General features: G+C 37.0%; 2 protein-coding genes across 2 annotated transcripts; both read left to right on the forward strand.

The window, feature by feature from the left end:
- Positions 1–2,111: 2,111 nt before the first annotated feature.
- LOC145496543 (beta-1,3-galactosyltransferase 5-like) lies at positions 2,112–5,628 on the forward strand. Its single transcript, XM_081476242.1, has one exon. The coding sequence runs from the start codon at positions 3,780–3,782 to the stop codon at positions 4,917–4,919; it is 1,140 nt and encodes a 379-aa protein (XP_081332368.1). The 5' UTR covers positions 2,112–3,779; the 3' UTR covers positions 4,920–5,628.
- Positions 5,629–9,135: 3,507 nt separating this feature from the next.
- LOC145496542 (beta-1,3-galactosyltransferase 5-like) lies at positions 9,136–13,248 on the forward strand. Its single transcript, XM_081476241.1, has one exon. The coding sequence runs from the start codon at positions 9,632–9,634 to the stop codon at positions 10,769–10,771; it is 1,140 nt and encodes a 379-aa protein (XP_081332367.1). The 5' UTR covers positions 9,136–9,631; the 3' UTR covers positions 10,772–13,248.
- Positions 13,249–22,844: the final 9,596 nt, after the last annotated feature.

Genomic DNA, 22,844 nt, shown 5'->3' on the forward strand with positions numbered 1-22,844 from the left:
CCCTGTTTCATTGATGACCACTACAAATTTCAAGACAATTTGCTATAGTAATGTCAAACTACAGTGAAACTTTGATATAATGAAGTGCCAAGGAATTGGCAAAGTATGTTCACTATAAGAGGGTTTTGTATCAAGGTTCTTTTCTGTATAGTCTACTATTACTGGGGCCATGAAAATCATTCGTTATACTGAGGACCTCGTTATATAGAGGCTCGTTAAATCGAGGTTCCACTGTACTAACCATATTCCTTCCAAAGGTAAATATTGAAAATTGAGTTTTATTACTCATTTAGGTTATTAGCCTTAGGAGGAATTTGTTTGCATGTCTACATGAAGTTATCTAATCAGTTCATTCTGTTTGTTCAGAGTGACTATTAGCCACTCATTTCAGGTTAAGAGCTGAAAGTTCAGAACAATAATGAATTTGATACTCAAATTTTGATTGGATTAATTAATGCATAAAAAGTTTGCACCATATCTAGCAAAAAATGAAAGACTTCTAGAGCTTGCCTACCTTTGTCAGGACAAAATGAAACATAATCTGTAACCTTGAACATTGTTGCTCTAATCGTTTTTAATGTTTTTAAGCCCACAAACTCTGGCCCTCACATCCTTTCATACTTTGTTTGCACTGTAAACTTAATTAATGTGCAACACAACTCTCTCTCCTCTCAAAGGCATCTTAAGTATGTTTTTGCATGCACTAGAAACCCAGGTGCTTACAGTGTAGCTTTCCAAATGTGACTGTAAAACTTTTTGGTCATCAATCCTGTCAACACTTAGTGTTGATCTCAGGTCTTGGTTTGAATTTTCAGCTCTTTGTCTTGAGGTTACCCTATATCTTTCAGAGTGTCTTGCACCCACGCCATTTAGCATGTCTAATTAAAGCCAATAAAGCTGGCTATCAATCTACACGTACATGTATACCAAGGATTTGGAAATAAAATGAGTTATCGAATTTTTCAGGGTTTCTCTGTGCGAGCATCTAAATCACTTTTTGAAAGCTAAGTTAAAGTCAGGCTGCCTCAAATTTTGGACAGTAGCTAGATTATCAATGATGTCTGTTAATTTTTATTTTGAAATATTTTTTCTCTGAGAGTGATTTTTGAATGATCACTCCACCATTCTTTAATCCTGTTTTGGAAATGTTCTGTAACTTTTTACTGCGATTGAATATGGCAACACACAGGCAATTTTTTTAGAGTTTTGTGTCCAGAAACTGAGAAACAAATTAAATTAACAAGAAACAAAGTTCACTTTGACTTGTACATGTAGCTTTCAAAATGTGATAATAATAATAATAATAATAATAATAATAATAATAATAGTTATAAAAATAGCAAACTTTATTGAGCACTTTTCCATACAAACTTCAATCTTACATGTATCTGGTAAAAAAAAAAATTCAGAAATTCTGTTGTTCCTTAAGTTTTCGGTAATTATAATAGTAATAATAATATCAAAATAATAATAATAATAATTTATTATCATCATCGTCATATCATATATGTCATGATATCATGGTTACTACAACTAATGCTAATACTACTACTACTACTACTTTTTTTTTTATAAATAAGGTATATACAAGGTAAAAGTAAGTAAAAGAAATGAACTATTAAAACCTAATTCAACAGTGTTTACGTAATGGCTCCCTCCTGGGTTTCAACGTCAATATCGGTATATTACAAGGTAAAAGTAAATAAAAGAAATAAACTATTAAAACCTATTTCAACAGTGTTTACATAATGGCTCCCTCCTGGGTTTCAACGTCAATATCAATGTTCTTAAAGTCACAAAAGGCTTTCCTTCTAGCTCTTGAACCTCTTAGGCAGATTAGTGCGGATCTTAGTAAAGCGAAGGATGTCCTTGCTCTTATCCAGGAGATTGTTTTAGCATAATGTTCTCCTTTCTTGATGGAGATCAGCTGCGCCAGTCTGGAATGGTATTGCAGGCACTCGTTTCCCATGCCGCCTGTTGACGTGATAATAATAATGATAATAATCATAATAATAATAATAATAATATTATTATTATTATTATTATTATTATTATTATAAGGACTCTAAGCAAACATTACGTGAGGACGATAATAATAATAATAATTTGGACGCCAGCACTAAAATGTCTAGAAAAATTTGGCAATTCATTTTATTTGAAAGTCCTTGGTATAGTTTGATAGCCAGCTCTATAAGTTTTAATTTGATATAGGGTTTACATACAATGTCTACAGATTAAATCGGATCCACTACATCCCTTTTGTGTGAGACACCTCTAAAGGTATATGGTAATGTTAAGAGGGTTCCAATTGTTGAACCAAATAATAATGATGTTAGAGTGGTTTTCAATTGAGTGTCGTAAAACCAAAACCAAAACCAAAAGCAAAACCAATTACTTACCGATTAGACTTCTCAGCTAATCTCGAACTGTAGTAAAACCAAAACCAAAACCAAAACCAAAGTAATTGTCTAATTACTTTCGACACTCAACTGAAAACCGCTCTAAATATGCAAAGCAGCAATTGTATAATTCATCCCTAATTCTCTTTCGTAACATAGCAGCATCTGGTTCTAAAGTTTGCATACAAAATGTAAGTGTTTTTTTAGACTGCTTCTCAGATGGTTCCGAACTTCTGCTTTTTCATAATAAAGTGTGTCGTTTAGAATACCTTAAAACCTCACGTATGCCTCAGTATTCAAACATGAACACGTTTCATACTTGCATGAGTCTCGAGCTCGTGTTCCAGTCGGACGCTTCGGAACACTAGCGTGTTGTCTGAATGAACTACGCGGTAGCGTATATTACCTGCATAAAGCCCGTTCTTGCCGACGCAATACATCTTTGGCTGTGAAAAATGTGACATAACTTTCAAATTTATAGTGTGCGATTCTCGAAAATTAGAGCATACTTGACGTATTCATTAGTATTCGAAGACATTCACGTCAGAAGTGGCGTCGTGCATCGCGTGTTCCAGTCGCAAACTCTCGAACAACTGAGAGTATTCGAAAATGTTCGAGTCATAAATGATCGCTATATCTTCGAAGAACATCTAATGCAACATTAATCTACCAAAACGTGGCCCGTATGATTTATCGAACACTTCGAGTCATTCACGAGTATTAAATTTGAATACAGAAAAACAGGCCGGATTCCTCTAGAATATTCCAGGTGTATTTCGAGTCAGCCGTAACAGAAAGTTGAATTTCTACTCAAGTTTTAAAAGAGATGTAAGCAGATCTGAGTACCTAGAACAAGTAAAGAACCTCAAACATAGACAAGCTTTGGCAAAACTCCGATCTGGTAATCATAATCTTAGAATTGAATATGGGCGACACTGTACTCCTAAATTACCTGAAACTCTTACTTTACATATGAAGCACTACAAATAAGAGAACTTTGTAACCCTAGAACTTAAAATGAAGAATCTTGTAACTAACTATTTTTATTTTTCTTCCTGGTTGCTGTTGTAATTTGTTTCGTTTTTTGAATTTTTATTTAGCGATTCTGCATTTAGGTAACACCATCTATATGGGAATACCAATTAATTGTTGTTGTTGTTGTTGTTGCTGTTGTTGTGGTAATCGAATACGTCAGAACATTGAGGCATACGCGGCGTGCGCCGATCCGTATTCGAGCGAATTCGGGCCCGAATAGTTGGCTTTTCGCGCAGTGGCGAACCTTCAAAACCAGGCACTCGCGACAAAACGATCCTTAAAACAGCGAAATTCAAGGTGAAAGATAACTTTGTAATCTATTACAAAACGTTATAGCAAGTCAGAATGCTGTCGCGGGTGACACATGTACGAAACTCAAGGCTTTTCATTGCATTGCTGATTTCCGTCGTTGTCACCGTGTCAGTCATCATTTCCTTTTTGCAGAAAAGCGACTTGTATCATCGCGGCATTTCACCTGGTACACCGCAAGATGCTCCACAGAACGTTGCCCTCGCCATCAACAAACAGTCGTTTAGCCCGGCGGCTGTAAAGGAAGTTGCGCTCACCATCAACAAAGAGTCATTTAGCCCAGCTGCAAAAGTTCCATTCTCAACAGCTAAAGAAGTCACTCTTCCACACCGAACCTATTTAATATCCCGTACACGATGCACCCAAACATTATTCCTTCTGATTTTGGTTGCAACTGCTCCAGACAATATTGATAGAAGGAAAGTTATTCGGAAAACATGGGCAAGCGATCCATCAATAAACATAAGATGGAAAACAATGTTTCTTGTCGGTCAAGCGAAAGACAGTACACAGGAGGAATATTTAAAAGCTGAGAACTTGATGTACAATGACTTAGCAAGAGGAGCACAGAGAGACACTTATCAAAATCTAACACTGAAGACACAAATGGGTCTGGAATGGGCGGCAAAATATTGCGACTTTCAGTTTGTAATGAAAACAGACGACGATGTCTTTGTCAATCCTTACAGACTGATGGACTATCTAGGAAACCCCGACACACCTAAAACTGAGCTGTATCTCGGATACGTGAGGTACAATGGGAAAGCTCACCGTAAGGGAAAGTATGCAGTGTCCGTAGAAGAGTACAATAAAACCAGATATCCTGCCTTTTGTGGCGGCGTAGGCATCGTGCTATCGTCAGACCTTGTCCTGAAAATGGTGCAAATGTTTGATGCCAAGAAACCTTTGAAGCTTGAAGACGTGTACATAGGTACATTAGTGGAAAGGCTGGGAGTGAAAGATGTGCGACACCATCAAGGATTTCGTCCTTTGCAGTATGGGCCATGCAAATATTTCTCGGATACTATTGCTTATCATCAAGCCTCGATAAATTGCATGGAGAAATTGTTTAATCAAGCGATGAAAGAAAGACTGGAAGATGAAATTAAAAAATCCAAGAGTATGAAAACTGAGGAAAACAAACAACTATATAGTAATACCTCCGGTCAACTATGAATACCGGCAGTCAGAGACGCTTAATCACCCGAATTTCAGCTCCTAGTATCGTCTCAATTCGGCCTGGCCGGCGAATTTGATGGAAAACCTCGTATTTGGGTGAAGCAAACGGAAAATAATTGGTGGCAGACTTTGACACAACGCTCTCAAACATGGTTAACAAAGTGTGGCATCAAACTGAGGCCCTTAAACCCTTAGTCTCGTTTAAAACTCGATCACTTCAGCAGCTAATGTTTGCCTCTCTCATTTTGTTTACTTTCTGAATCAGTATGTAAATATAGCGAGTTTGCTTAAGTCGATTTATGTTCGAAGGAACCAATTATACTTTACCCCTGCGGCAGAAATGGGCTTCAAATGCGCTTATAATCAAAACGCCCGACAAATTGCCCGTGAGGTTGTTGTATGCCTAAACGAACAAGAAAAGACAAGTACTGAACCAAAATCTGTAGTGGTCCCTTTTATTTCACTAGTCAGTCTCTATATATTTTTTATATAAACAAGGTGATTTGCATATCTGTTTTCAGAGTGCTCAGTAGTAAACTAGAGCGTGATTATAACAGATGACGAACTGAGCAACTGTAGATCTGACTTGACATTTTATTACTATTTAGTTTCGTAGTACACAGCTTGTGTGCAGCACTCATGAGATAAAGTTGCCAAATGCGAATTTACATCATTACACTGATTGGAAATACACAAGCAACCGTTGCAAATATGATAGCTACAATAAGTGAACGCTTTTACAAAAAAAAAGAAAATTGGAAATTATAGATAAACACTGTTACTATTGTGTAACAACAGAAGCTTTAAAAGTTAAAATTTAGCATTTTTCCGGACGAATTTGTTTGCATGTCTACATGAAGTTCTCAGTTCATTCCATTTATTCGGAGAGGCTAACTCAGGTTTACAAAGGTACTTCTCCCAGAGGCATAGGTTACATTGATTTGAAGTGGGGTTATATGAGGCAGCTTGCTTTAAAATCTTTCAAGTGACTTTGAACTTTGATTTATTGTCAAAGTCACTTGGAGGCTGCCCCATGTAACCCCGCTTCAAATCGATGTAACCTACGCCTCTGGGAGAAGTACTTTATTATTTGTAAACCTGAGTTAGCCTCTCTGAACAAACAGAATGAACTGATTAGATAACTTCATGTAGACATGCAAACAAATTCCTCCTGAAAAATGTTAAATTTTAAACTTTAAATTTTAAATCTTCTCTTGTATTTCAATAATAACAGAGTTTATTCCTAATTTCCAGCTTTCCTTTGTTTTGTAAAAGCATTCGCTTATTGTAGCTATCACATTTCCAATGGTCGCTTGTGTATTTCAAATCAGTGTAATGATGTAAATTCCCATTTGGCAATTTTTATCTGATGAGTACTGCACACAAGTTGTGTAGTACAAAACTAAATAGTAATAAAATGTCAAGTCAAATCTACATTTGATCAGTTCGTCATCTGTTATTTTATATATACATTATATTAAGGTACATGTAAACCCTGTTTCATTGATGACCACTACAAATTTCAAGACAATTTGCTATAGTAATGTCAAACTACAGTGAAACTTTGATATAATGAAGTGCCAAGGAATTGGCAAAGTATGTTCACTATAAGAGGGTTTTGTATCAAGGTTCTTTTCTGTATAGTCTACTATTACTGGGGCCATGAAAATCATTCGTTATACTGAGGACCTCGTTATATAGAGGCTCGTTAAATCGAGGTTCCACTGTACTAACCATATTCCTTCCAAAGGTAAATATTGAAAATTGAGTTTTATTACTCATTTAGGTTATTAGCCTTAGGAGGAATTTGTTTGCATGTCTACATGAAGTTATCTAATCAGTTCATTCTGTTTGTTCAGAGTGACTATTAGCCACTCATTTCAGGTTAAGAGTTGAAAGTTCAGAACAATATTGAATTTGATACTCAAATTTTGATTGGATTAATTAATGCATAAAAAGTTTGCACCATATCTAGCAAAAAATGAAAGACTTCTAGAGCTTGCCTACCTTTGTCAGGACAAAATGAAACATAATCTGTAACCTTGAACATTGTTGCTCTAATCGTTTTTAATGTTTTTAAGCCCACAAACTCTGGCCCTCACATCCTTTCATACTTTGTTTGCACTGTAAACTTGATTAATGTGCAACACAACTCTCTCTCCTCTCAAAGGCATCTTAAGTATGTTTTTGCATGCACTAGAAACCCAGGTGCTTACAGTGTAGCTTTCCAAATGTGACTGTAAAACTTTTTGGTCATCAATCCTGTCAACACTTAGTGTTGATCTCAGGTCTTGGTTTGAATTTTCAGCTCTTTGTCTTGAGGTTACCCTATATCTTTCAGAGTGTCTTGCACCCACGCCATTTAGCATGTCTAATTAAAGCCAATAAAGCTGGCTATCAATCTACACGTACATGTATACCAAGGATTTGGAAATAAAATGAGTTATCGAATTTTTCAGGGTTTCTCTGTGCGAGCATCTAAATCACTTTTTGAAAGCTAAGTTAAAGTAAGGCTGCCTCAAATTTTGGACAGTAGCTAGATTATCAATGATGTCTGTTAATTTTTATTTTGAAATATTTTTTCTCTGAGAGTGATTTTTGAATGATCACTCCACCATTCTTTAATCCTGTTTTGGAAATGTTCTGTAACTTTTTACTGCGATTGAATATGGCAACACACAGGCAATTTTTTTAGAGTTTTGTGTCCAGAAACTGAGAAACAAATTAAATTAACAAGAAACAAAGTTCACTTTGACTTGTACATGTAGCTTTCAAAATGTGATAATAATAATAATAATAATAATAATAATAATAATAATAATAATAATAATGATTTGGACGCCAGCACTAAAATGTCTTGAAAAATTTGGCAATTCATTTTATTTGAAAGTCCTTGGTATAGTTTGATAGCCAGCTCTATAAGTTTTAATTTGATATGGGGTTTATATACAATGTCTACAGATTAAATCGGATCCACTACATCCCTTTTGTGTGAGACACCTCTAAAGGTTTATGGTAATGTTAAGAGGGTTCCAATTGTTGAACCAAATAATAATGATGTTAGAGTGGTTTTCAATTGAGTGTCGTAAAACCAAAACCAAAACCAAAAGCAAAACCAATTACTTACCGATTAGACTTCTCAGCTAATCTCGAACTGTAGTAAAACCAAAACCAAAACCAAAACCAAAGTAATTGTCTAATTACTTTCGACACTCAACTGAAAACCGCTCTAAATATGCAAAGCAGCAATTGTATAATTCATCCCTAATTCTCTTTCGTAACATAGCAGCATCTGGTTCTAAAGTTTGCATACAAAATGTAAGTGTTTTTTTAGACTGCTTCTCAGATGGTTCCGAACTTCTGCTTTTTCATAATAAAGTGTGTCGTTTAGAATACCTTAAAACCTCACGTATGCCTCAGTATTCAAACATGAACACGTTTCATACTTGCATGAGTCTCGAGCTCGTGTTCCAGTCGGACGCTTCGGAACACTAGCGTGTTGTCTGAATGAACTACGCGGTAGCGTATATTACCTGCATAAAGCCCGTTCTTGCCGACGCAATACATCTTTGGCTGTGAAAAATGTGACATAACTTTCAAATTTATAGTGTGCGATTCTCGAAAATTAGAGCATACTTGACGTATTCATTAGTATTCGAAGACATTCACGTCAGAAGTGGCGTCGTGCATCGCGTGTTCCAGTCGCAAACTCTCGAACAACTGAGAGTATTCGAAAATGTTCGAGTCATAAATGATCGCTATATCTTCGAGGAACATCTAATGCAACATTAATCTACCAAAACGTGGCCCGTACCATTTATCGAACACTTCGAGTCATTCACGAGTATTAAATTTGAATACGGAAAAACAGGCCGGATTCCTCTAGAATATTCCAGGTGTATTTCGAGTCAGCCGTAACAGAAAGTTGAATTTCTACTCAAGTTTTAAAAGAGATGTAAGCAGATCTGAGTACCTAGAACAAGTAAAGAACCTCAAACATAGACAAGCTTTGGCAAAACTCCGATCTGGTAATCATAATCTTAGAATTGAATCTGGGCGACACTGTACTCCTAAATTACCTGAAACTCTTAGAACTTGTCAGTACTGCTGTTCTAACCAAATTGAGAATGAAATGCATTTCTTATTTCATTGTGACCGATACAATAATATTAGACAACAAGTCACAGATGACATCATCAAGAAATATCCAAAAATTGATTCCTTTAATAACACAGAGAAAACAATATTTCTATTTAACAATGCTGATACTTTTATTTGTAAAAAACTAGGTTACTTTACATATGAAGCACTACAAATAAGAGAACTTTGTAACCCTAGAACTTAAAATGAAGAATCTTGTAACTAACTATTTTTATTTTTCTTCCTGGTTGCTGTTGTAATTTGTTTCGTTTTTTGAATTTTTATTTAGCGATTCTGCATTTAGGTAACACCATCTATATGGGAATACCAATAAATTGTTCTTGTTGTTGTTGTTGCTGTTGTTGTGGTAATCGAATACGTCAGAACATTGCGGCATACGCGGCGTGCGCCGATCCGTATTCGAGCGAATTCGGGCCCGAATAGTTGGCTTTTCGCGCAGTGGCGAACCTTCAAAACCAGGCACTCGCGACAAAACGATCCTTAAAGCAGCGAAATTCAAGCTGAAATATAACTTTGTAATCTATTACAAACCGTTATAGCAAGTCAGAATGCTGTCGCGGGTGACACATGTACGAAACTCAAGGCTTTTCATTGCATTGCTGATTTCCGTCGTTGTCACTGTGTCAGTCATCATTTCCTTTTTGCAGAAAAGCGACTTGTATCATCGCGGCATTTCACCTGGTACACCGCAAGATGCTCCACAGAACGTTGCCCTCGCCATCAACAAACAGTCGTTTAGCCCGGCGGCTGTAAAGGAAGTTGCGCTCACCATCAACAAAGAGTCATTTAGCCCGGCTGCAAAGGTTCCATTCTCAACAACTAAAGAAGTCACTCTTCCACACCGAACCTATTTAATATCCCGTACACGATGCACCCAAACATTATTCCTTCTGATTTTGGTTGCAACTGCTCCAGACAATATTGATAGAAGGAAAGTTATTCGGAAAACATGGGCGAGCGATCCATCAATGAACATAAGATGGAAAACAATGTTTCTTGTCGGTCAAGCGAAAGACAGTACACAGGAGGAATATTTAAAAGCTGAGAACTTGATGTACAATGACTTAGCAAGAGGAGCACAGAGAGACACTTATCAAAATCTAACACTGAAGATACAAATGGGTCTGGAATGGGCGGCAAAATATTGCGACTTTCAGTTTGTAATGAAAACAGACGACGATGTCTTTGTCAATCCTTACAGACTAATGGACTATCTAGGAAACCCCGACACACCTAAAACTAAGCTGTATCTCGGATTCGTGAGGCGGAGTGTGGTACCTCATCGGCAAGGAAAGTATGGAGTGTCCGTGGAAGAGTACAATAAAGCCAGATATCCTGCCTTTTGTGGCGGCGTAGGCTACGTGCTATCGTCAGACCTTGTCCTGAAAATGGTGCAAATGTTTGATGCCAAGAAACCTTTGAAGCTTGAAGACGTGTACATAGGTACATTAGTGGAAAGGCTGGGAGTGACAGATGTGCGACACCATCAAGGATTTCGTCCCTGGCAGTATGGGCCATGCAAATATTTCTCGGATACTATTGCTTATCATCAAGCCTCGATAAATTGCATCGAGGAATTGTTTAATCAAGCGATGAAAGAAAGACTGGAAGATGAAATTAAAAAATCCAAGAGTATGAAAACTGAGGAAAACAAACAACTATATAGTAATACCTCCGGACAACTATGAATACCGGCAGTCAGAGACGCTTAATCACCCGAATTTCAGCTCCTAGTATCGTCTCAATTCGGCCTGGCCGGCGAATTTGATGGAAAACCTCGTATTTGGGTGAAGCAAACGGAAAATAATTGGTGGCAGACTTTGACACAACGCTCTCAAACATGGTTAACAAAGTGTGGCATCAAACTGAGGCCCTTAAACCCTTAGTCTCGTTTAAAACTCGATCACTTCAGCAGCTAATGTTTGCCTCTCTCATTTTGTTTACTTTCTGAATCAGTATGTAAATATAGCGAGTTTTTCTAAGTCGATTTATGTTCGAAAGAAGCAATTATACCTTCCCCCTGCGGCAGAAATGGGCTTCAAAGGCGCTTATAATCAAAACGCCCGACAAATTGCCCGTGAGGTTGTTGTATGCCTAAACGAACAAGAAAAGACAAGTACTGAACCAAAATCTGTAGTGGTCCCTTTTATTTCACTAGTCAGTCTCTATATATTTTATATATAAACAAGGTGATTTGCATATCTGTTTTCAGAGTGCTCAGTAGTGAACTAGAGCGTGATTATAACAGATGACGAACTGAGCAACTGTAGATCTGACTTGACATTTTATTACTATTTAGTTTCGTAGTACACAGCTTGTGTGCAGCACTCATGAGATAAAATTGCCAAATGCGAATTTACATCATTACACTGATTTGAAATACACATGCAACCGTTGGAAATATGATAGCTACAATAAGTGAACGCTTTTACAAAAAAAAGGAAAATTGGAAATTATAGATAAACACTGTTACTATTGTGTAACAACAGAAGCTTTAAAAGTTAAAATTTAGCATTTTTCCGGACGAATTTGTTTGCATGTCTACATGAAGTTCTCAGTTCATTCCATTTATTCAGAGAGGCTAACTCAGGTTTACAAAGGTACTTCTCCCAGAGGCATAGGTTACATTGATTTGAAGTGGAGTTATATGGGGCAGCTTGCTTTAAAATCTTTCAAGTGACTTTGAACTTTGATTTATTGTCAAAGTCACTTGGAGGCTGCCCCATGTAACCCCGCTTCAAATCGATGTAACCTACGCCTCTGGGAGAAGTACTTTATTATTTGTAAACCTGAGTTAGCCTCTCTGAACAAACAGAATGAACTGATTAGATAACTTCATGTAGACATGCAAACAAATTCCTCCTGAAAAATGTTAAATTTTAAACTTTAAATTTTAAATCTTCTCTTGTATTTCAATAATAACAGAGTTTATTCCTAATTTCCAGCTTTCCTTTGTTTTGTAAAAGCATTCGCTTATTGTAGCTATCACATTTCCAATGGTCGCTTGTGTATTTCAAATCAGTGTAATGATGTAAATTCCCATTTGGCAATTTTTATCTGATGAGTACTGCACACAAGTTGTGTAGTACAAAACTAAATAGTAATAAAATGTCAAGTCAAATCTACATTTGATCAGTTCGTCATCTGTTATTTTATATATACATTATATTAAGGTACATGTAAACCCTGTTTCATTGATGACCACTACAAATTTCAAGACAATTTGCTATAGTAATGTCAAACTACAGTGAAACTTTGATATAATGAAGTGCCAAGGAATTGGCAAAGTATGTTCACTATAAGAGGGTTTTGTATCAAGGTTCTTTTCTGTATAGTCTACTATTACTGGGGCCATGAAAATCATTCGTTATACTGAGGACCTCGTTATATAGAGGCTCGTTAAATCGAGGTTCCACTGTACTAACCATATTCCTTCCAAAGGTAAATATTGAAAATTGAGTTTTATTACTCATTTAGGTTATTAGCCTTAGGAGGAATTTGTTTGCATGTCTACATGAAGTTATCTAATCAGTTCATTCTGTTTGTTCAGAGTGACTATTAGCCACTCATTTCAGGTTAAGAGCTGAAAGTTCAGAACAATAATGAATTTGATACTCAAATTTTGATTGGATTAATTAATGCATAAAAAGTTTGCACCATATCTAGCAAAAAATGAAAGACTTCTAGAGCTTGCCTACCTTTGTCAGGACAAAATGAAACATAATCTGTAACCTTGAACATTGTTGCTCTAATCGTTTTTAATGTTTTTAAGCCCACAAACTCTGGCCCTCACATCCTTTCATACTTTGTTTGCACTGTAAACTTAATTAATGTGCAACACAACTCTCTCTCCTCTCAAAGGCATCTTAAGTATGTTTTTGCATGCACTAGAAACCCAGGTGCTTACAGTGTAGCTTTCCAAATGTGACTGTAAAACTTTTTGGTCATCAATCCTGTCAACACTTAGTGTTGATCTCAGGTCTTGGTTTGAATTTTCAGCTCTTTGTCTTGAGGTTACCCTATATCTTTCAGAGTGTCTTGCACCCACGCCATTTAGCATGTCTAATTAAAGCCAATAAAGCTGGCTATCAATCTACACGTACATGTATACCAAGGATTTGGAAATAAAATGAGTTATCGAATTTTTCAGGGTTTCTCTGTGCGAGCATCTAAATCACTTTTTGAAAGCTAAGTTAAAGTAAGGCTGCCTCAAATTTTGGACAGTAGCTAGATTATCAATGATGTCTGTTAATTTTTATTTTGAAATATTTTTTCTCTGAGAGTGATTTTTGAATGATCACTCCACCATTCTTTAATCCTGTTTTGGAAATGTTCTGTAACTTTTTACTGCGATTGAATATGGCAACACACAGGCAATTTTTTTAGAGTTTTGTGTCCAGAAACTGAGAAACAAATTAAATTAACAAGAAACAAAGTTCACTTTGACTTGTACATGTAGCTTTCAAAATGTGATAATAATACTAATAATACTAATAATAATAATAATAATAATAATAATAATGATTTGGACGCCAGCACTAAAATGTCTAGAAAAATTTGGCAATTCATTTTATTTGAAAGTCCTTGGTATAGTTTGATAGCCAGCTCTATAAGTTTTAATTTGATATGGGGTTTATATACAATGTCTACAGATTAAATCGGATGCACTACATCCCTTTTGTGTGAGACACCTCTAAAGGTTTATGGTAATTTTAAGAGGGTTCCAATTGTTGAACCAAATAATAATGATGTTAGAGTGGTTTTCAATTGAGTGTCGTAAAACCAAAACCAAAACCAAAACCAAAACCAATAACTTACCGATTAGACTTCTCAGCTAATCTCGAACTGTAGTAAAACCAAAACCAAAACCAAAGTAATTGTCTAATTACTTTCGACACTCAACTGAAAACCGCTCTAAATATGCAAAGCAGCAATTCAATAATTCATCCCTAATTCTCTTTCGTAACATAGCAGCATCTAGTTCTAAAGTTTGCATACAAAATGTAAGTGTTTTTTTAGACTGCTTCTCAGATGGTTCCGAACTTCTGCTTTTTCATAATAAAGTGTGTCGTTTAGAATACCTTAAAACCTCACGTATGCCTCAGTATTCAAACATGAACACGTTTCATACTTGCATGAGTCTCGAGCTCGTGTTCCAGTCGGACGCTTCGGAACACTAGCGTGTTGTCTGAATGAACTACGCGGTACCGTATATTACCTGCATAAAACCCGTTCTTGACGACGCAATACATCTTTGGCTGTGAAAAATGCGACATAACTTTCATATTCATAGCGTGCGATTCTCGAAAATTAGAGCATACTTGACGTATTCATTAGTATTCGAAGACATTCACGTCAGAAGTGGCGTCGTGCATCGCGTGTTCCAGTCGCAAACTCTCGAACAACTGAGAGTATTCGAAAATGTTCGAGTCATAAATGATCGCTATATCTTCGAAGAACATCTAATGCAACATTAATCTACCAAAACGTGGCCCGTATGATTTATCGAACACTTCGAGTCATTCACGAGTATTAAATTTGAATACGGAAAAACAGGCCGGATTCCTCTAGAATATTCCAGGTGTATTTCGAGTCAGCCGTAACAGAAAGTTGAATTTCTACTCAAGTTTTAAAAGAGATGTAAGCAGATCTGAGTACCTAGAACAAGTAAAGAACCTCAAACATAGACAAGCTTTGGCAAAACTCCGATCTGGTAATCATAATCTTAGAATTGAATCTGGGCGACACTGTACTCCTACATTACCTGAAACTCTTAGAACTTGTCAGTACTGCTGTTCTAACCAAATTGAGAATGAAATGCATTTCTTATTTCATTGTGACCGATACAATAATATTAGACAACAAGTCACAGATGACATCATCAAGAAATATCCAAAATTTGATTCCTTTAATAACACAGAGAAAACAATATTTCTATTTAACAATGCTGATACTTTTATTTGTAAAAAACTAGGTTACTTTACATATGAAGCACTACAAATAAGAGAACTTTGTAACCCTAGAACTTAAAATGAAGAATCTTGTAACTAACTATTTTTATTTTTCTTCCTGGTTGCTGTTGTAATTTGTTTCGTTTTTTGAATTTTTATTTAGCGATTCTGCATTTAGGTAACACCATCTATATGGGAATACCAATAAATTGTTCTTGTTGTTGTTGTTGCTGTTGTTGTGGTAATCGAGTACGTCAGAACATTGCGGCATACGCGGCGTGCGCCGATCCGTATTCGAGCGAATTCGGGCCCGAATATTTGGCTTTTCGCGCAGTGGCGAACCTTCAAAACCAGGCACTCGCGACAAAACGATCCTTAAAGCAGCGAAATTCAAGCTGAAATATAACTTTGTAATCTATTACAAACCGTTATAGCAAGTCAGAATGCTGTCGCGGGTGACACATGTACGAAACTCAAGGCTTTTCATTGCATTGCTGATTTCCGTCGTTGTCACCGTGTCAGTCACCATTTCCTTTTTGCAGAAAAGCGACTTGTATCATCGCGGCATTTCACCTGGTACACCGCAAGATGCTCCACAGAACGTTGCCCTCGCCATCAACAAACAGTCATTTAGCCCGGCGGCTGTAAAGGAAGTTGCGCTCACCATCAACAAAGAGTCATTTAGCCCGGCTGCAAAAGTTCCATTCTCAACAACTAAAGAAGTCACTCTTCCACACCGAACCTATTTAATATCCCGTACACGATGCACCCAAACATTATTCCTTCTGATTTTGGTTGCAACTGCTCCAGACAATATTGATAGAAGGAAAGTTATTCGGAAAACATGGGCGAGCGATCCATCAATGAACATAAGATGGAAAACAATGTTTCTTGTCGGTCAAGCGAAAGACAGTACACAGGAGGAATATTTAAAAGCTGAGAACTTGATGTACAATGACTTAGCAAGAGGAGCACAGAGAGACACTTATCAAAATCTAACACTGAAGATACAAATGGGTCTGGAATGGGCGGCAAAATATTGCGACTTTCAGTTTGTAATGAAAACAGACGACGATGTCTTTGTCAATCCTTACAGACTAATGGACTATCTAGGAAACCCCGACACACCTAAAACTAAGCTGTATCTCGGATTCGTGAGGCGGAGTGTGGCACCTCTTCGGCAAGGAAAGTATGGAGTGTCCGTGGAAGAGTACAATAAAACCAGATATCCTGCCTTTTGTGGCGGCGTAGGCTACGTGCTATCGTCAGACCTTGTCCTGAAAATGGTGCAAATGTTTGATGCCAAGAAACCTTTGAAGCTTGAAGACGTGTACATAGGTACATTAGTGGAAAGGCTGGGAGTGACAGATGTGCGACACCATCAAGGATTTCGTCCTTGGCAGTATGGGCCATGCAAATATTTCTCGGATACTATTGCTTATCATCAAGCCTCGATAAATTGCATCGAGGAATTGTTTAATCAAGCGATGAAAGAAAGACTGGAAGATGAAATTAAAAAATCCAAGAGTATGAAAACTGAGGAAAACAAACAACTATATAGTAATACCTCCGGACAACTATGAATACCGGCAGTCAGAGACGCTTAATCACCCGAATTTCAGCTCCTAGTATCGTCTCAATTCGGCCTGGCCGGCGAATTTGATGGAAAACCTCGTATTTGGGTGAAGCAAACGGAAACTAATTGGTGGCGGACTTTGACACAACGCTCTCAAACATGGTTAACAAAGTGTGGCATCAAACTGAGGCCCTTAAACCCTTAGTCTCGTTTAAAACTCGATCACTTCAGCAGCTAATGTTTGCCTCTCTCATTTTGTTTACTTTCTGAATCAGTATGTAAATATAGCGAGTTTTTCTAAGTCGATTTATGTTCGAAAGAAGCAATTATACCTTCCCCCTGCGGCAGAAATGGGCTTCAAAGGCGCTTATAATCAAAACGCCCGACAAATTGCCCGTGAGGTTGTTGTATGCCTAAACGAACAAGAAAAGACAAGTACTGAACCGAAATCTGTAGTGGTCCCTTTTCTTTCACTAGTCAGTCTCTATATATTTTATATATAAACAAGGTGATTTGCATATCTGTTTTCAGAGTGCTCAGTAGTGAACTAGAGCGTGATTATAACAGATGACGAACTGAGCAACTGTAGATCTGACTTGACATTTTATTACTATTTAGTTTCGTAGTACACAGCTTGTGTGCAGCACTCATGAGATAAAGTTGCCAAATGCGAATTTACATCATTACACTGATTTGAAATACACATGCAACCGTTGGAAATATGATAGCTACAATAAGTGAACGCTTTTACAAAAAAAAAGAAAATTGGAAATTATAGATAAACACTGTTACTATTGTGTAACAACAGAAGCTTTAAAAGTTAAAATTTAGCATTTTTCCGGACGAATTTGTTTGCATGTCTACATGAAGTTCTCAGTTCATTCCATTTATTCAGAGAGGCTAACTCAGGTTTACAAAGGTACTTCTCCCAGAGGCATAGGTTACATTGATTTGAAGTGGAGTTATATGGGGCAGCTTGCTTTAAAATCTTTCAAGTGACTTTGAACTTTGATTTATTGTCAAAGTCACTTGGAGGCTGCCCCATGTAACCCCGCTTCAAATCGATGTAACCTACGCCTCTGGGAGAAGTACTTTATTATTTGTAAACCTGAGTTAGCCTCTCTGAACAAACAGAATGAACTGATTAGATAACTTCATGTAGACATGCAAACAAATTCCTCCTGAAAAATGTTAAATTTTAAACTTTAAATTTTAAATCTTCTCTTGTATTTCAATAATAACAGAGTTTATTCCTAATTTCCAGCTTTCCTTTGTTTTGTAAAAGCATTCGCTTATTGTAGCTATCACATTTCCAATGGTCGCTTGTGTATTTCAAATCAGTGTAATGATGTAAATTCCCATTTGGCAATTTTTATCTGATGAGTACTGCACACAAGTTGTGTAGTACAAAACTAAATAGTAATAAAATGTCAAGTCAAATCTACATTTGATCAGTTCGTCATCTGTTATTTTATATATACATTATATTAAGGTACATGTAAACCCTGTTTCATTGATGACCACTACAAATTTCAAGACAATTTGCTATAGTAATGTCAAACTACAGTGAAACTTTGATATAATGAAGTGCCAAGGAATTGGCAAAGTATGTTCACTATAAGAGGGTTTTGTATCAAGGTTCTTTTCTGTATAGTCTACTATTACTGGGGCCATGAAAATCATTCGTTATACTGAGGACCTCGTTATATAGAGGCTCGTTAAATCGAGGTTCCACTGTACTAACCATATTCCTTCCAAAGGTAAATATTGAAAATTGAGTTTTATTACTCATTTAGGTTATTAGCCTTAGGAGGAATTTGTTTGCATGTCTACATGAAGTTATCTAATCAGTTCATTCTGTTTGTTCAGAGTGACTATTAGCCACTCATTTCAGGTTAAGAGCTGAAAGTTCAGAACAATAATGAATTTGATACTCAAATTTTGATTGGATTAATTAATGCATAAAAAGTTTGCACCATATCTAGCAAAAAATGAAAGACTTCTAGAGCTTGCCTACCTTTGTCAGGACAAAATGAAACATAATCTGTAACCTTGAACATTGTTGCTCTAATCGTTTTTAATGTTTTTAAGCCCACAAACTCTGGCCCTCACATCCTTTCATACTTTGTTTGCACTGTAAACTTAATTAATGTGCAACACAACTCTCTCTCCTCTCAAAGGCATCTTAAGTATGTTTTTGCATGCACTAGAAACCCAGGTGCTTACAGTGTAGCTTTCCAAATGTGACTGTAAAACTTTTTGGTCATCAATCCTGTCAACACTTAGTGTTGATCTCAGGTCTTGGTTTGAATTTTCAGCTCTTTGTCTTGAGGTTACCCTATATCTTTCAGAGTGTCTTGCACCCACGCCATTTAGCATGTCTAATTAAAGCCAATAAAGCTGGCTATCAATCTACACGTACATGTATACCAAGGATTTGGAAATAAAATGAGTTATCGAATTTTTCAGGGTTTCTCTGTGCGAGCATCTAAATCACTTTTTGAAAGCTAAGTCAAAGTAAGGCTGCCTCAAATTTTGGACAGTAGCTAGATTATCAATGATGTCTGTTAATTTTTATTTTGAAATATTTTTTCTCTGAGAGTGATTTTTGAATGATCACTCCACCATTCTTTAATCCTGTTTTGGAAATGTTCTGTAACTTTTTACTGCGATTGAATATGGCAACACACAGGCAATTTTTTTAGAGTTTTGTGTCCAGAAACTGAGAAACAAATTAAATTAACAAGAAACAAAGTTCACTTTGACTTGTACATGTAGCTTTCAAAATGTGATAATAATACTAATAATACTAATAATAATAATAATAATAATAATAATAATGATTTGGACGCCAGCACTAAAATGTCTAGAAAAATTTGGCAATTCATTTTATTTGAAAGTCCTTGGTATAGTTTGATAGCCAGCTCTATAAGTTTTAATTTGATATGGGGTTTATATACAATGTCTACAGATTAAATCGGATGCACTACATCCCTTTTGTGTGAGACACCTCTAAAGGTTTATGGTAATGTTAAGAGGGTTCCAATTGTTGAACCAAATAATAATGATGTTAGAGTGGTTTTCAATTGAGTGTCGTAAAACCAAAACCAAAACCAAAACCAAAACCAATAACTTACCGATTAGACTTCTCAGCTAATCTCGAACTGTAGTAAAACCAAAACCAAAACCAAAGTAATTGTCTAATTACTTTCGACACTCAACTGAAAACCGCTCTAAATATGCAAAGCAGCAATTCAATAATTCATCCCTAATTCTCTTTCGTAACATAGCAGCATCTAGTTCTAAAGTTTGCATACAAAATGTAAGTGTTTTTTTAGACTGCTTCTCAGATGGTTCCGAACTTCTGCTTTTTCATAATAAAGTGTGTCGTTTAGAATACCTTAAAACCTCACGTATGCCTCAGTATTCAAACATGAACACGTTTCATACTTGCATGAGTCTCGAGCTCGTGTTCCAGTCGGACGCTTCGGAACACTAGCGTGTTGTCTGAATGAACTACGCGGTAGCGTATATTACCTGCATAAAGCCCGTTCTTGCCGACGCAATACATCTTTGGCTGTGAAAAATGTGACATAACTTTCAAATTTATAGTGTGCGATTCTCGAAAATTAGAGCATACTTGACGTATTCATTAGTATTCGAAGACATTCACGTCAGAAGTGGCGTCGTGCATCGCGTGTTCCAGTCGCAAACTCTCGAACAACTGAGAGTATTCGAAAATGTTCGAGTCATAAATGATCGCTATATCTTCGAAGAACATCTAATGCAACATTAATCTACCAAAACGTGGCCCGTATGATTTATCGAACACTTCGAGTCATTCACGAGTATTAAATTTGAATACGGAAAAACAGGCCGGATTCCTCTAGAATATTCCAGGTGTATTTCGAGTCAGCCGTAACAGAAAGTTGAATTTCTACTCAAGTTTTAAAAGAGATGTAAGCAGATCTGAGTACCTAGAACAAGTAAAGAACCTCAAACATAGACAAGCTTTGGCAAAACTCCGATCTGGTAATCATAATCTTAGAATTGAATCTGGGCGACACTGTACTCCTACATTACCTGAAACTCTTAGAATTTGTCAGTACTGCTGTTCTAACCAAATTGAGAATGAAATGCATTTCTTATTTCATTGTGACCGATACAATAATATTAGACAACAAGTCACAGATGACATCATCAAGAAATATCCAAAATTTGATTCCTTTAATAACACAGAGAAAACAATATTTCTATTTAACAATGCTGATACTTTTATTTGTAAAAAACTAGGTTACTTTACATATGAAGCACTACAAATAAGAGAACTTTGTAACCCTAGAACTTAAAATGAAGAATCTTGTAACTAACTATTTTTATTTTTCTTCCTGGTTGCTGTTGTAATTTGTTTCGTTTTTTGAATTTTTATTTAGCGATTCTGCATTTAGGTAACACCATCTATATGGGAATACCAATAAATTGTTCTTGTTGTTGTTGTTGCTGTTGTTGTGGTAATCGAGTACGTCAGAACATTGCGGCATACGCGGCGTGCGCCGATCCGTATTCGAGCGAATTCGGGCCCGAATATTTGGCTTTTGGCGCAGTGGCGAACCTTCAAAACCAGGCACTCGCGACAAAACGATCCTTAAAGCAGCGAAATTCAAGCTGAAATATAACTTTGTAATCTATTACAAACCGTTATAGCAAGTCAGAATGCTGTCGCGGGTGACACATGTACGAAACTCAAGGCTTTTCATTGCATTGCTGATTTCCGTCGTTGTCACTGTGTCAGTCACCATTTCCTTTTTGCAGAAAAGCGACTTGTATCATCGCGGCATTTCACCTGGTACACCGCAAGATGCTCCACAGAACGTTGCCCTCGCCATCAACGAACAGTCATTTAGCCCGGCGGCTGTAAAGGAAGTTGCGCTCACCATCAACAAAGAGTCATTTAGCCCGGCTGCAAAAGTTCCATTCTCAACAACTAAAGAAGTCACTCTTCCACACCGAACCTATTTAATATCCCGTACACGATGCACCCAAACATTATTCCTTCTGATTTTGGTTGCAACTGCTCCAGACAATATTGATAGAAGGAAAGTTATTCGGAAAACATGGGCGAGCGATCCATCAATAAACATAAGATGGAAAACAATGTTTCTTGTCGGTCAAGCGAAAGACAGTACACAGGAGGAATATTTAAAAGCTGAGAACTTGATGTACAATGACTTAGCAAGAGGAGCACAGAGAGACACTTATCAAAATCTAACACTGAAGATACAAATGGGTCTGGAATGGGCGGCAAAATATTGCGACTTTCAGTTTGTAATGAAAACAGACGACGATGTCTTTGTCAATCCTTACAGACTAATGGACTATCTAGGAAACCCCGACACACCTAAAACTAAGCTGTATCTCGGATTCGTGAGGCGGAGTGTGGCACCTCTTCGGCAAGGAAAGTATGGAGTGTCCGTGGAAGAGTACAATAAAACCAGATATCCTGCCTTTTGTGGCGGCGTAGGCTACGTGCTATCGTCAGACCTTGTCCTGAAAATGGTGCAAATGTTTGATGCCAAGAAACCTTTGAAGCTTGAAGACGTGTACATAGGTACATTAGTGGAAAGGCTGGGAGTGACAGATGTGCGACACCATCAAGGATTTCGTCCTTGGCAGTATGGGCCATGCAAATATTTCTCGGATACTATTGCTTATCATCAAGCCTCGATAAATTGCATCGAGGAATTGTTTAATCAAGCGATGAAAGAAAGACTGGAAGATGAAATTAAAAAATCCAAGAGTATGAAAACTGAGGAAAACAAACAACTATATAGTAATACCTCCGGACAACTATGAATACCGGCAGTCAGAGACGCTTAATCACCCGAATTTCAGCTCCTAGTATCGTCTCAATTCGGCCTGGCCGGCGAATTTGATGGAAAACCTCGTATTTGGGTGAAGCAAACGGAAACTAATTGGTGGCGGACTTTGACACAACGCTCTCAAACATGGTTAACAAAGTGTGGCATCAAACTGAGGCCCTTAAACCCTTAGTCTCGTTTAAAACTCGATCACTTCAGCAGCTAATGTTTGCCTCTCTCATTTTGTTTACTTTCTGAATCAGTATGTAAATATAGCGAGTTTTTCTAAGTCGATTTATGTTCGAAAGAAGCAATTATACCTTCCCCCTGCGGCAGAAATGGGCTTCAAAGGCGCTTATAATCAAAACGCCCGACA

This window comes from Orbicella franksi, chromosome 9 (assembly GCF_964199315.1).
Source record: "Orbicella franksi chromosome 9, jaOrbFran1.1, whole genome shotgun sequence".
Lineage (NCBI taxonomy): Eukaryota > Metazoa > Cnidaria > Anthozoa > Scleractinia > Merulinidae > Orbicella > Orbicella franksi.

Coding starts and splice junctions, on each gene's coding strand:
- LOC145496543 (XM_081476242.1), top strand. CDS start 3,780: ATGCTGTCGCGGGTGACACATGTACGAAACTCAAGGCTTTTCATTGCA.
- LOC145496542 (XM_081476241.1), top strand. CDS start 9,632: ATGCTGTCGCGGGTGACACATGTACGAAACTCAAGGCTTTTCATTGCA.